At 45.1% G+C, this 13,685-nt stretch overlaps 1 protein-coding gene across 1 annotated transcript in view; it reads left to right on the forward strand.

The window, feature by feature from the left end:
* Nucleotides 1-491: 491 nt before the first annotated feature.
* The window catches only part of TNFRSF21 (TNF receptor superfamily member 21), a 77,894-nt gene continuing 64,700 nt past the window's right edge, over nt 492-13,685 (forward strand). Inside the window, exon 1 of the mRNA XM_077291543.1 lies at nt 492-772. Within this exon, the coding sequence (XP_077147658.1) occupies nt 698-772 (75 nt within the window). The 5' untranslated portion in view covers nt 492-697. The remainder of the gene's footprint in view (nt 773-13,685) is intronic.

Below are 13,685 nucleotides of genomic sequence, written 5' to 3' on the forward strand. Positions count from 1 at the left end.
TGTCAGGGTAACCTATAGACTGATAGCATTACACACGGGCAGTGTCAGGGTAACCTATAGAGACTGATATCATTACACATGGGCAGTGTCAGTGTAACCTATAGAGACTGATATCATTATACATGGGCAGTGTCAGTGTAACCTATAGAGACTGATATCATTACACATGGGCAGTGTCAGTGTAACCTATAGAGCCTTATAGATGACCTATATCACTATAATTTGCCTTCCCACCACCTTTGCCCATCACACCTCTGCTCCCGGCGGGTTATACACCTGCTGGGTGCTGATTTGGGGCCACTTCCATACGTTATTTGTACACACAGGGCCTTTCCATGCCGCGCACGGTGCCGCTGCCGCCTCTCCCCGGCCGGGGCAGGTGACAATGGAGATGACTGCGCGCTGAGCTCATGGTGGCCACAGGACCTGGGCGGGGTCAGCCTGAGTTTCATTGTGACGTCACGGCGGGTGGGCGGAGCCCTGCCCTTGCTCCCCGCTGCCTGTCACTGTCGGCTCATTCCTCCGCTGCCCCTACAGCCGGTGAGAGCGGCGGCTCCGGCTCAGGGATGGCCGCCGGTCTCTGTGCCACCCTGCCCCGCGGCCAGCCTGCCCTGCCGGAGCTCGGCCAGTCCTCTACCCAGCCGGGCTACTGCTGAGCCCTGCACGGGGCATGAGCTAACCCCACACCGCCCGGGACATGGGGGGCACCGGGGAGAGGCAGGGCTGCAGCCCCCGGACATCTGCTGCTGCTGCGGGCATCTGCCTCCTGGCTGTAAGTACCGCGGTGCCGCCTCCATTGTGCGCCGTGTATGCGGGGCCGGCCCATCACCTATACTTAGGGATGATGCTGATGCAGAACCTCTTTGTGGGCGGCTCAGGCTACAGAGCTCCGTGGTATTGGAATTTACAGGAATGACTTATGGCTATTCCAAGAGGTTCCGCAGCAGTTTATACAGCTTGGAAGACGTTCTGTACACTGTACAGATCCTATTCCAAGAGGTTCTGCAGCAGCATATAAGAATTTTTACAGGTTCTGTAGACTGTATGAGAATGTTAGGAGGTTCTGCAGCAGTATGTGAGAATGTCAAGAGGTTCTGCAACAGCATATGAGCATTTTTATAGGTTCTGTAGAGTGTATGATAATGTCAAGAGGTTCTGCAGCAGTGCATGAGAATACCAAGAGGTTCTGCAGCAGTATGTAACAATTTTTAGAGGTTCTGCGGCGTGCATGAGCATTCCAAGAGGTTCTGCAGCAGTACATGACATTGTCAAGAGGGTCTGCATTAGTGCATGCGTGTTTCAAGGTGTTCTGCAGCAGTATAGGAGGATTGTAAGGGGTTCTGCAACAGCAGATGACAAATTCAAGAGGTTCTGCAGTAGTTTAGGAGGATTTCAAGAGGTTCTGCAGCAGTATAGGGGGGATTATTAGAGGTTTTGTAGTAGTGTATGAGACTGCCAAGAAGTTCTGCAGCAGTATAGGGGGATTATTAGAGGTTCTGCAGCAGTATAGGGGGATTATTAGAGGTTCTGCAGCAGTATAGGGGGATTATTAGAGGTTTTGTAGTAGTGTATGAGACTGCCAAGAGGTTCTGCAGCAGTGTAGGTGGATTATTAGAGGTTCTGCAGCAGTGTGTGTAGACTCTGTGGCTTGGAGGTTGGAGGCTCCGGGTGCCTCACAAGCCATCACCTTTAAGAGACCCTGTGTGTGGCTGTGCAGACTGTCACACTGGCATCTGTACATCCCAGAAAGCAAACCCTCTGCTGAGCCTGCGAATAATCAGGGAGCCGATCTTAGCCAATCGGAGGCCAGCTTTTATTTTTAGGTAAATTTTGGCTGTAATGTGACTGGTTGCTATGGGCAACACCAATTCAGGGAGTTATGGCCTGAGCGGATGAGAACCTGTTTTTGTTGGCCATAGCAACCAATCACAACGCAGCTTTTATTTTTTAAGAACTCTTTAAGAAATTAAAACTGCGCTGTGATTGGTTGCTATGGGCAGGAATGTATGTTTTTCCAGTTTCTGTTAGAGACAGTAATGTTTATGTTATCAGAGAGAACCATAGGCGAAAGTCACGTGATCCCGGTGACATCGGGAGGAGCAGGCAGCAGTGTGTATGGGGGCCGACTCTCTCCAGACAGGGGGTGTCAGGGGCAGATGGATCCGACATGTTGGATTTCTGACTGCCTGCCCATTTCTTCTCCAGGAGCTGTCAGCAAAACCGCTATCTAATGTGTATGGGGGCTTACAGCAACTCCACCAGCAGAATAGTGAGTGCAGCTCTGGGGTATAATACAGGATGTAACTCAGGATCAGTAATGTAATGTATGTATACAGTGACTGCACCAGCAGAATAGTGAGTGCAGCTCTGGGGTATAATACAGGAGGTAACACAGGATCAGTAATGTAATGTATGTACACAGTGACTGCACCAGCAGAATAGTGAGTGCAGCTCTGGAGTATAATACAGGAGGTAACACAGGATCAGTAATGTAATGTATGTACACAGTGACTGCACCAGCAGAATAGTGAGTGCAGCTCTGGGGTATAATACAGGATGTAACTCAGGATCAGTAATGTAATGAATGTACACAGTGACTGCACCAGCAGAATAGTGAGTGCAGCTCTGGGCTATAATACAGGATGTAACTCAGGATCAGTAATGTAATGTATGTACACAGTGACTGCACCAGCAGAATAGTGAGTGCAGCTCTGGGGTATAATACAGGAGGTAACACAGGATCAGTAATGTAATGTATGTACACAGTGACTGCACCAGCAGAATAGTGAGTGCAGCTCTGGAGTATAATACAGGATGTAACTCAGGATCAGTAATGTAATGAATGTACACAGTGACTGCACCAGCAGAATAGTGAGTGCAGCTCTGGGCTATAATACAGGATGTAACTCAGGATCAGTAATGTAATGTATGTACACAGTGACTGCACCAGCAGAATAGTGAGTGCAGCTCTGGGGTATAATACAGGAGGTAACACAGGATCAGTAATGTAATGTATGTACACAGTGACTGCACCAGCAGAATAGTGAGTGCAGCTCTGGGGTATAATACAGGAGGTAACACAGGATCAGTAATGTAATGTATGTACACAGTGACTGCACCAGCAGAATAGTGAGTGCAGCTCTGGAGTATAATACAGGATGTAACTCAGGATCAGTAATGTAATGAATGTACACAGTGACTGCACCACCAGAATAGTGAGTGCAGCTCTGGGGTATAATACAGGAGGTAACTCAGGATCAGTAATGTAATGTATGTACACGTGTTGCTCTCCTTCGCTCATTAGATAGTGAGATCATGTAGGAGTTGTTGCACAGTCCACGTGCAGGTCCCGGTCACCTTCACCTCCGGACGTTTCGTGCCTACAAACTGCATAGAGCGCAGAATATTGTTTATGGCTTATTGTAATCCCATAATGCACCACTAATCCCTATAGTCTGTGGGTGAGTATAATCCTCAGATCTGTCATGTAGAACGTCTCAGTCCAGGAACTGAAAACTGCACCAACTCTGCAGTCATTTAAGAAAAATCTGTTGATAATAACTTGATGGAAACCTCAACACAACTGGTGCAGAGGCTCCGTGCGCTGGTGGGAACAGAGCCCAACTCCGCTTGTTCTATGCAGTGTATCTAAGCTGAGCCCCAGGATGGTACTCAGACGTGGACACGCTGGACCTCCAGGATGGTACTCAGATGTGTACACGCTGGACCTCCTGATAGTACTTAGAATGGACATACTGGACCTCCAGGATGGTACTCAGATGTGGACACGCTGGACCTCCTGATAGTACTTAGAATGGACATACTGGACCTCCAGGATGGTACTCAGATGTTGACCCGCTGGACCTCCAGGATGGTACTCAGACGTGGACACGCTGGACCTCCAGGATGGTACTCAGACGTGGACACGCTGGACCTCCAGGATGGTACTCAGACGTGGACGCGCTGGACCTCCAGGATGGTACTCAGACGTGGACGCGCTGGACCTCCAGGATGGTACTCAGACGTGGACGCGCTGGACCTCCAGGATGGTACTCAGACGTGGACGCGCTGGACCTCCAGGATGGTACTCAGACGTGGACGCGCTGGACCTCCAGGATGGTACTCAGACGTGGACGCGCTGGACCTCCAGGATGGTACTCAGACGTGGACACGCTGGACCTCCAGGATGGTACTCAGACGTGGACGCGCTGGACCTCCAGGATGGTACTCAGACGTGGACGCGCTGGACCTCCAGGATGGTACTCAGACGTGGACGCGCTGGACCTCCAGGATGGTACTCAGACGTGGACGCGCTGGACCTCCAGGATGGTACTCAGACGTGGACGCGCTGGACCTCCAGGATGGTACTCAGATGTGGACGCGCTGGACCTCCTGATAGTTTAGCAATTATAAGCCCCGACGCTGGTTGTTGTTGGCCAGGACACTTCTATTGAGAGTTTATGTACACGAGTCGCTTTGTCAGGAGGACGCTCCCTCCAGATGACTACTTAACCTTCCGGGCGGTTACTGTGCAACATGTCATTATTTTTATAGAGTTACCGTTGTAATTTTTTATCGTCTCTTGTGTTCTCCACGTGAAAAGAAATGCTCAGTTTTGTTGCCAGATATTTGTTTTTTTTCACAGACTGTTCTGGAGGAGAATGATTTCCGTTGCATTGCACGTTGTGAGGACAACTTCTCTGATATATTGATCTGTCGCGTCAACATAAAAGGATCTTATATAATGCAGCTACATGTCCATACTCTTACTATCCAAAAAAGTTTTGAACACTAGACAAAAAAAAATATATTTTTGACTTTGCAGCATAGACTGTGACAGATTGAGCAGAGTCATCTCATTATTATTTTTAGGCTTCGAAAGTTAAATTGACCCTGCAAGTGGAACTTAAGTGTGACTATATATTTTCCATATTTAATCTCCAGACATGGTGTTCTCTGTGGTTGCCTCTCTCTCTCTGCTTTGTGGCCTTATTTGCCTTTGCTGCAAAATGATGGCCACTGCAAAGACGTGGGGAGCTTCTGGGAAATGATGACTGTGTTATGTTCATCCCTCGGCAGGAAAAAGTCAGAGGAGGCTTGATTCAGACTTCCTATAGTTCTCCCCATCCCTCTAAACTGGCCATTTTGAAGTCAAGGCGAATGAGACCACCAATCAGATAGAGAGGCAACGACAACAGAACGGAGGGCACCAGGTCTGGTGACTAAGCATGGGAAGTGCATTGTCACGTTTAGGTTTGAGTTGTAGCGTCACTTTAACTTTCCCACTCTTACATAATAATGAAATGACTCTGCTCAGTCTGTCACAGTCTATGCTGCAAAGTTTGGAGAACACAGAGAAACAGCTGTCACTGTGGGGCCAAGACTTCTAGATGGAACGTGGTTGCTGCCACAGTTGTCAGTGTTGCTCCTGGGGTTCCTGCACACAGAATATAGGAGTATAATCTAAACTCAATCCCGTTACATCTTTACTTGATTTTTTTTTTTCCTAGTGGCTTTTACCGAAGCCGCATAACAGACAACCTTGTCTTGACATCTCTTATCTTGACTGTGTCTCCAGCAATCAATGATCCGCAATTCATAAAACTGTTCATCTGATTAACATTGATTCCGAACTTGACTCAATCGCAATTTCTGAGGATAATGTCAGAAGGATCAGCAGAAACGAAGGTCTGATGGACCCAGGACTGTGTTGCAATGGAGGATGGGTATGGAGTCATGCCAGGAATTAGGTGCAAGGACTGGGGCATGTTACAAGGGCTGGGCACTAACTAGAAGGGTGACTGCCTCTAAAAAGTCTCAGTAATGAAATAATTTTCCTTTCCTCCTGGATTGAGCTAATTCACATGTCCATAAGACTCCATGCCTTTCTTAAAGATAACTTGTCATGTTCCGTAAATATGGAATTTTATTTACAAGGTGTAAATGCCGGTGTTCTCCTGATTCTGGCGATGTTTTTCATTTCTTCCTGTGCCTCTCCCTTCCTGAGATTCACCGTTCTCATCTCTTTTGTTTTATTAGCTAAGTGGGCGTGGGCCTCAGCTCTTCTGTGGGCGTTTCCAAGATTACCCCGCCCCCGAGGTTATCGATGTTGCATTTATATTGCATAAATAGGGGGCCGTGTCTCAGAGACGGAACAAAACAAAAAATTACGTATTGATGGCAAGTGACCGGTCCTCTTAAAGGAGCACTAGACTGACCCCCTCGAAAGCTACAACTCAGAGTTTGTGGTCGCACATTCTCATTACCGCTCCATTCATACAGGGCATCATTATCAGTGGTCAGACGCTTTCACTTCAGCGTGATCTCCCATGTCCTTACATATCTTTGGTCGGATTGAGGCTCTGTATACTGATCCGAGCGGCCATCATCAGTCTTGTCCAGTTGTATCTATTTCCATTAGCAGGTTTGGGGGCATTACTTGTGAATTTAGATAAATAGTGCTGGTAAAAACAATCAGTTTTGCAATTTACCCCTTATTCAAATTTTCAGCTGTTCTTGAGATACTAACATTTTTTTGTGTGGTTGTTTACAGCTTGTTGCCTTGGAGACCGACCATCGTTGTTAGAGAACAGATCCTGCGCAGTGCTTACAATCTCTTTTCCATTGCATTTTTACGCACTGTTATGAAGCTGGCCAGTTACCTCCTAATCCCGACTAGCATCCGCGCAGTGTTTATACTCTAGACAGCGGCAGTGTTCGGTCTCTTAGGCAACGGAATTAAAAGTGTTAATAAATCTAGAACGGTTGAGAATTTTAATAAGGAGTACATTGCATCCATACATATCCATCTATGATAATATGTGTGTGTGTGTGTGTGTGTGTGTGTATATATATATATATATATATATATATATATATATATATATATATATATATATATATATATATATATATATATATAATATATATAATTTTATTACAGTGCTATGCGAAAGTATTCGGCCCCCTGGAACTTTTCAACCTTTTCCCACATATCATGCTTCAAACATAAAGATACCAAATGTAAATTTTTGGTGAAGAATCAACAAGTGGAACACAATTGTGAAGTTGAACGAAATTTATTGGCTATTTAAAATTTTTGTGGAAATTCAAAAACTGAAAAGTGGGGCGTGCAATATTATTCAGCCCCTTTAACTTAATTCTTTGTTGCACCACCTTTTGCTGCGATTACAGCTGCAGTCACTTGGGGCATGTCTCTATCAGTTTTGTACATGGAGAGACTGAAATTCTTGCCCATTCTTCCTTGGCAAACAGCTCGAGCTCAGTGAGGTTTGATGGAGATCGTTTGTGAACAGCAGTTTTCATCTCTTTCCACAGATTCTCGATTGGATTGAGGTCTGGACTCTGACTTGGCCATTCTAACACCTGGATACGTTTATTTGTGAACCATTCCATTGTAGATTTTGCTTTATGTTTGGGATCATTGTCTTGTTGGAAGACAAATCTCCGTCCCAGTCTCAGGTCTTTTGCAGACTCCAACAGGTTTTCTTCAAGAATGGTCCTGTATTTGGCTCCATCCATCTTCCCATCCATTTTAACCATCTTCCCTGTCCCTGTTGAAGAAAAGCAGGCCCAAACCATGATGCTGCCACCACCATGTTTGACAGTGGGGATGGTGTGTTCAGGGTGATGAGCTGTGTTGCCTTTACGCATTGTTGGCAAAAAGTTCGATTTTGGTTTCATCTGACCAGAGCACCTTCTTCCACATGTTTGGTGTGTCTCCCAGGTGGCTTGTTGCAAACTTTAAAGGACACTTTTTATGGATATCTTTGAGAAATGGCTTTCTTCTTGCCACTCTTCCATAAAGGCCAGATTTGTGCAGTGAACGACTGATTGTTGTCCTATGGACAGACTGTCCCACCTCAGCTGTAGATCTCTGCAGTTCATCCAGAGTGATCATGGGCCTCCTGGCTGCATCTCTGATCAGTCTTCTCCTTGTTTGAGATGAAAGTTTAGAGGAACGGCCGGGTCTTGGTAGATTTGCAGTGGTATGATACTCCTTCCATTTCAATATGATCACTTGCACAGTGCTCCTTGGGATGTTTATCGTTTTGGAAATCATTTTGTATCCAAATCCGTCTTTAAGCTTCTCCACCACAGTATCACGGACCTGCCTGTTGTGTTCCTTGGTCTTCATGATGCTCTCTGTGCTTCATACAGAACCCTGAGACTATCACAGAGCAGGTGCATTTATACGGAGACTTGATTACACACCGGTGGATTATATTTATCATCATTAGGCATTTAGGACAACATTGGATCATTCAGAGATCTACAATGAACTTCTGGAGTGAGTTTGCTGCACTGAAAGTAAAGGGGCCGAATAATATTGCACACCCCACTTTTCAGTTTTTGAATTTCCACAAAAATGTAAAATAACCAATAAATTTAGTTCAACTTCACAATTGTGTTCCACTTGTTGTTGATTCTTCACCAAAAATTTACATTTGGTATCTTTGTTTGAAGCATGATATGTGGGAAAAGGTTGAAAAGTTCCAGGGAGCCGCAAGGCTATATACATACATACATACATACGTGTGTGTGTGTGTGTATATATATATATCCTTATGGATACATTTATATGAAGGAGCCGGGGTCCAACTTTCTCCCAGGAGAACATCTCCAGCTTTCCTTCTCCTCTGCTGGAGATTTCGCCCTGTGACCTTCATAATTTCTTGCAGTCTCAGCAGCTGGTGTTGGATAAGTGGGTGGATGTTGCTGTCAGGACAGGTCCAGGTTCGCTGTGGGTTTTCCTTGCGGTATTCAGATGCCTGGCGCCGGTCTGTGCCGGGTGACATGGATGAGTCGCGTTACTTTGTGCTGGCATTTTACGCTTGTTTTCTTCGCGTTGATATCCGGCTTCTGCAGCGATCCGTGTCACGCATTCCTGTTAAGTGACAATGGAGTCTGTTACGACGTGAATTATACCCGTCCCCCGCAGACATGTGAACTTTCTCGTAATTCAGCACAGTACCAGTGACCGCCTAGATAGTCCAGTGCTCAAAAGAGCAAAAATCAGAGGGTTCTCTGCACCGCCGCGGTTTCCACTTGTAGGCGCCGTTTATTCCCATCTCCAAAAATTATGGTGATAATTTTAGAACTCTGCGTTTTGTTGTTCCTCCGGGAAATGCATATATTCCTGAAACGTGTGTCTAAGTACGTAGAAACACAAGCTATTAGAAAGCAGCAGTCAATACATTCATACTCTTCCAGGAGGAATAACAGAGGAATTGCACGTTCTAGGAACAGATATCCATAGGACATACGGTCACACAGCGCCGTATTTCTACAGGTTGTCTAATTTGGGATCTTTGTTCCATTTCACTTTAAACAAGTTTTTATTTAAAGAGGACCCGTCACCAGGTCAGGAATGACCAGTCTTTGCTCTTGATTTGTCCCTACGGCTATCCTGAGTTTTCTGCTTTAAAGAAAAAAATCCACCATACGGTGCAAGATATCTGGACCTCTTTGAGTGTTTAATTTTTTTAATGGTCTTTACAAGAGGGCAGTGATCAAAGGATCCTTATATATAACACAGGATCCACTCACTATTCACAATAGGTGATGTCACAGCTCACCTCCTCCTCCTGTACAATGACTGGTAACACCTCTATATACAGTAGATAACACAGGATCCAGCACTCACAATAGGTGATGTCACAGCTCACCTCCTCCTCCTGTACAATGACTGGTAACTCCTCTATATACAGTAGATAGCACAGGATCCACCATTCACAATAGGTGATGTCACAGCTCACCTCCTCCTCCTGTACAATGACTCATAACGCCTCTATATACAGTATATAACACAGGATCTGCCATTCACAATAGGTGATGTCACAACTCACCTCCTCCTCCTCCTGTACAATGACTGATAACACCTCTATATACAGTAGATAACACAGGATCCATCATTCACACTAGATGTCACAGCTCACCTCCTCCTCCTGTACAATGACTGATAACACCTCTATATACAGTAGATAACACAGGATCCACCATTCACAATAGGTGATGTCACAGCTCACCTCCTCCTCCTGTACAATGACTGATAACTCCTCTATATACAGTAGATAACACAGGATCCACCATTCACAATAGGTGATGTCACAGCTCACCTCCTCCTCCTGTACAATGACTGATAACTCCTCTATATACAGTAGATAGCACAGGATCCATCATTCACAATAGGTGATGTCACAGCTCACCACCTCCTCCTGTACAATGACTGGTAACACCTCTATATACAGCAGATAACACAGGATCCACCATTCACAATAGGTGATGTCACAGCTCACCTCCTCCTTTATTTTAATACTGTTTGTGGTATAAAAAAAAAAGAACATATAACTACTTCATTTAAAGTCATTTTCTGCTGACTCGTTCCCTTTAAGAGCTTTCTGGTATAATATGTGACAGATATTTTGGGGAGGTATGTGTAGTCCTTCTGGGACACTAATAGTTAAAGAGCAGTAGATATTCTGGGAGTTGTTGTTCATCACGTGTTGGTCAGTTGTGTACAAATCGTAGAAGATCCCATCAGAGCCAGCGTTGTCCATGATGAGTGCACGCTTTCTGACGTCATCTGTGCAGTAGGGTATTGACAAATTTCATGTTATTTATGGAAAAGCAATCATTGATACCAACTAGCTGGGTCGAAGGCTTTGGACTGCGTCCGTCATCTGTGCTGGAGATGCGCATGGGGGGAAAAAGTTACCAAGACGTGAAAGAATTGGGCACGTTTGCAACCTGGTGGCCATCACCTCCATAAACTTCTGAGGACCATATAGGGACTTGGTGGAAACTATGGTCTCGATGTATTGAACTTGGCCTGGGCAACACCATGTACCTAAGAATTGGAGTAGACACTTCAGATTCTGATTTTCGGGACTTTTCATTGTATTTTCAATGGGAACCTGGTATTAAACCAAAGATTCTCCAATGTCAACGGTAGAGTTTCCTCATTTCTTCTCCTGGTCTCTATATGAGTGCTCCTCCAAACCACAAATAGTAATTGTGCTTTCCATCTAGTCCTTGGTGACCGGTGGATTCCCACTATCGCCCATCCGAGTAAAGTTCTCTCTTCCCGTGATCGTTTCTTGGAGATACGTTACACCATCTACGTTCTTAGAGGGGGTTTGTTTTTATTTTCTTCTCATTTGAAAGTGTGTAGAATAAAGCTGATTATCGCGTCCAGTATCCCCACAGCAGGACCTCCGCCGATTACCTGATTACATTAATTCTTCTTTTCATGGCCTTACTACCATGATGATCTTTTCCCTTTCTCCAATGGTTTGCCAACCTGCTATACAGAAATTAACAGAGTTGAACAAAAAAATTTTTTGCAGGACCCTTGTCTAATGGCCAGTGTTGTGTGTCCATGACAACTGGACCAGAGCCCTACAAACCTCCTCCTACTTGCCGGCATCCCTGGCGCACCTTCTGATTATAAGGCCCGGCGCAACATCATCTCGAGCATGATATTGTGCCAAGCCTACTAATCAGAAGAGGTGTCGTGATTCCAGGGGCTTCGTAGGGCTCTGATCCATCTGTCCATGGACTATCGACTTGTCCATGGTCCTCCAAATCTTTTTCCTCAACTTTAAGTAATTATAATAATTTTCCTTTAAAAGGAAACATTGAGTTCTTGAGTGGTCGTCATCTTCAACATAAGTTCTTCACGCCTTGGCTGATACTTCAGAAATGGTTGTGGCCTAAATAAATGAGTGTGATCTAATTTTTTTGAAACCACACCCTGGACTTTGGGTTGGCATCATGACTGCTCAGAAGGACCCTAGTGGACCTCATTGTAATTGATGGGGTCCATCAGGCTCTATTATTGTTAGTGCTGTAGATTTTTCCGCTTTTGCTGGTTAAAGGAATTATCTGGTTCTTCTCTTTTTGACCATTGGCACTAAGTACTGATACTGCCTCAATGGCCCCTTGCTGGTCTCATACACGTGTTTTATTTGATTCGACCACCCACTGTCTTTTATTGGCGGTTGGTGTAGGCATTAGGTTTGCCGTGGCATCTTTTGGTGTCGCTCCGATACCACTCCGGCAGTTTAGCAGGATCACATCGGGTCTCCAGATGGCAGAAATAGCCAGGGACCCTGGAGAAAAAGGCAGTTTATTACCGACATCTTCTACCTTCTCTTGTGCCGGCTACATAACGTTCAGTGAGCACTAGATAGAAGTCAAGTTTACTGGGGCGGCGATTAGATGATCAGCCATTGTCTGCCAGGAATAGTGCAACTGCTCGGTCCTAGCAGACCCAGATCGGCCCCGCCAGTGACTTGTGGCAGAAAGACAGGGTGGATTTTCCTGTAACTGAGGCTTCTATAGATGCCCCAGTTACAGTGGAAAAATGATCTACAAGAAACTGTGGCTGTGGCTACTAATGATGGCCACCACCCCGTGGCCTCTCGTCTTGTCCATTCTTCTCGAGGAAACTCAGCAATGCTTCCAGGAAAAAAGCATAAATGCTCAGGAGGTGGCTCGCAAGAGAACGCTCACTTACCCGCCTGACTCTGCTGCCGGTTGCCTCCGATATCTGCCTTCTGTATTATTGATGGTCCTGACTGGGTGAAAAATGGCTGCGATCCCGTTACAGCTCCTGGTTAGTGTTTAACGCTTGTGGAGCTGGGAGCGGAGGTTACAAGCCATCTCCAGGAGGTGATCGGCCATATGTACACCAATAAATCCTTGTTACTCCCATAATCTCTGATAGGATGGTAGGTGCATCATTATCTGACCCCAAAGGGACTGCTGACGATTTATTCCTACATTTCCAGGAAGAATAAAAGAGGAACAACACTAGTATTACCGTACTTATTTTTAAAGTGCCAGTGATTCCAAGGGATTACATACAAAATACCGATATAGATTGCAGAGAAGTAACAATGGGAGAGGGGAGACCTGTGCGGTGTTATAAGGGGGGCGCAGATTGTCATCTTCTTGGTTGATGATGAAACCAGAAACACATGGGCTACTTGCACAGTGAACAAGTCTGTAGGAACATGTTCACACACCACCAAGAAACTTGAAGACACAAAAGAGCATAGTAAAACCAAAAACACTCCGTTGCAAAAAAAATCACAATAATCAGCAAGTGCTAGTAAAAAGATGTAAAAAACAGGGTATTTGGTTGATACGTTTTTTGCAAAAAATATATACTAAGCTGCTCCACCAAACGTCAAGGTATACCCGTATAGAGCAGTCCTAACTGATGTATGCAAGCTTAGTATACATTTTTTGCAAAAAACGTATTAATTTGTTTCTGTTTGCATAATTGTTCTCTTGTGTCTACAAGACTGGGGAGTTATCCACCACTCCTTGTGGGCTATCTGCACAAAAGCTGTTCCATCCAGCGTGTCCACATGGATATTCCCTCTCTGAACCCTGCTCACACAGGTAATATACAGATGATCAGGTTGTTGAATACATCAGATAGGGATTACATACATCAGTTAGGACTGCTCTACATGGGTATACCTTGACGTTTGGTGGAGCAGCTTAGTATATATTTTTTGCAAAAAATGTATCAACCAAATACCCTGTTTTTTTACATCTTTTTACTAGCACTTGCTGATTACTATGATTTTTTTTTGCAATGGAGTGTTTTTGGTTTTACTGTGCTCTTTTGTGTCTTTTGGTTGATGATG

This window comes from Ranitomeya variabilis, chromosome 2, assembly GCF_051348905.1.
Source record: "Ranitomeya variabilis isolate aRanVar5 chromosome 2, aRanVar5.hap1, whole genome shotgun sequence".
In the NCBI taxonomy this organism is placed as follows: domain Eukaryota; kingdom Metazoa; phylum Chordata; class Amphibia; order Anura; family Dendrobatidae; genus Ranitomeya; species Ranitomeya variabilis.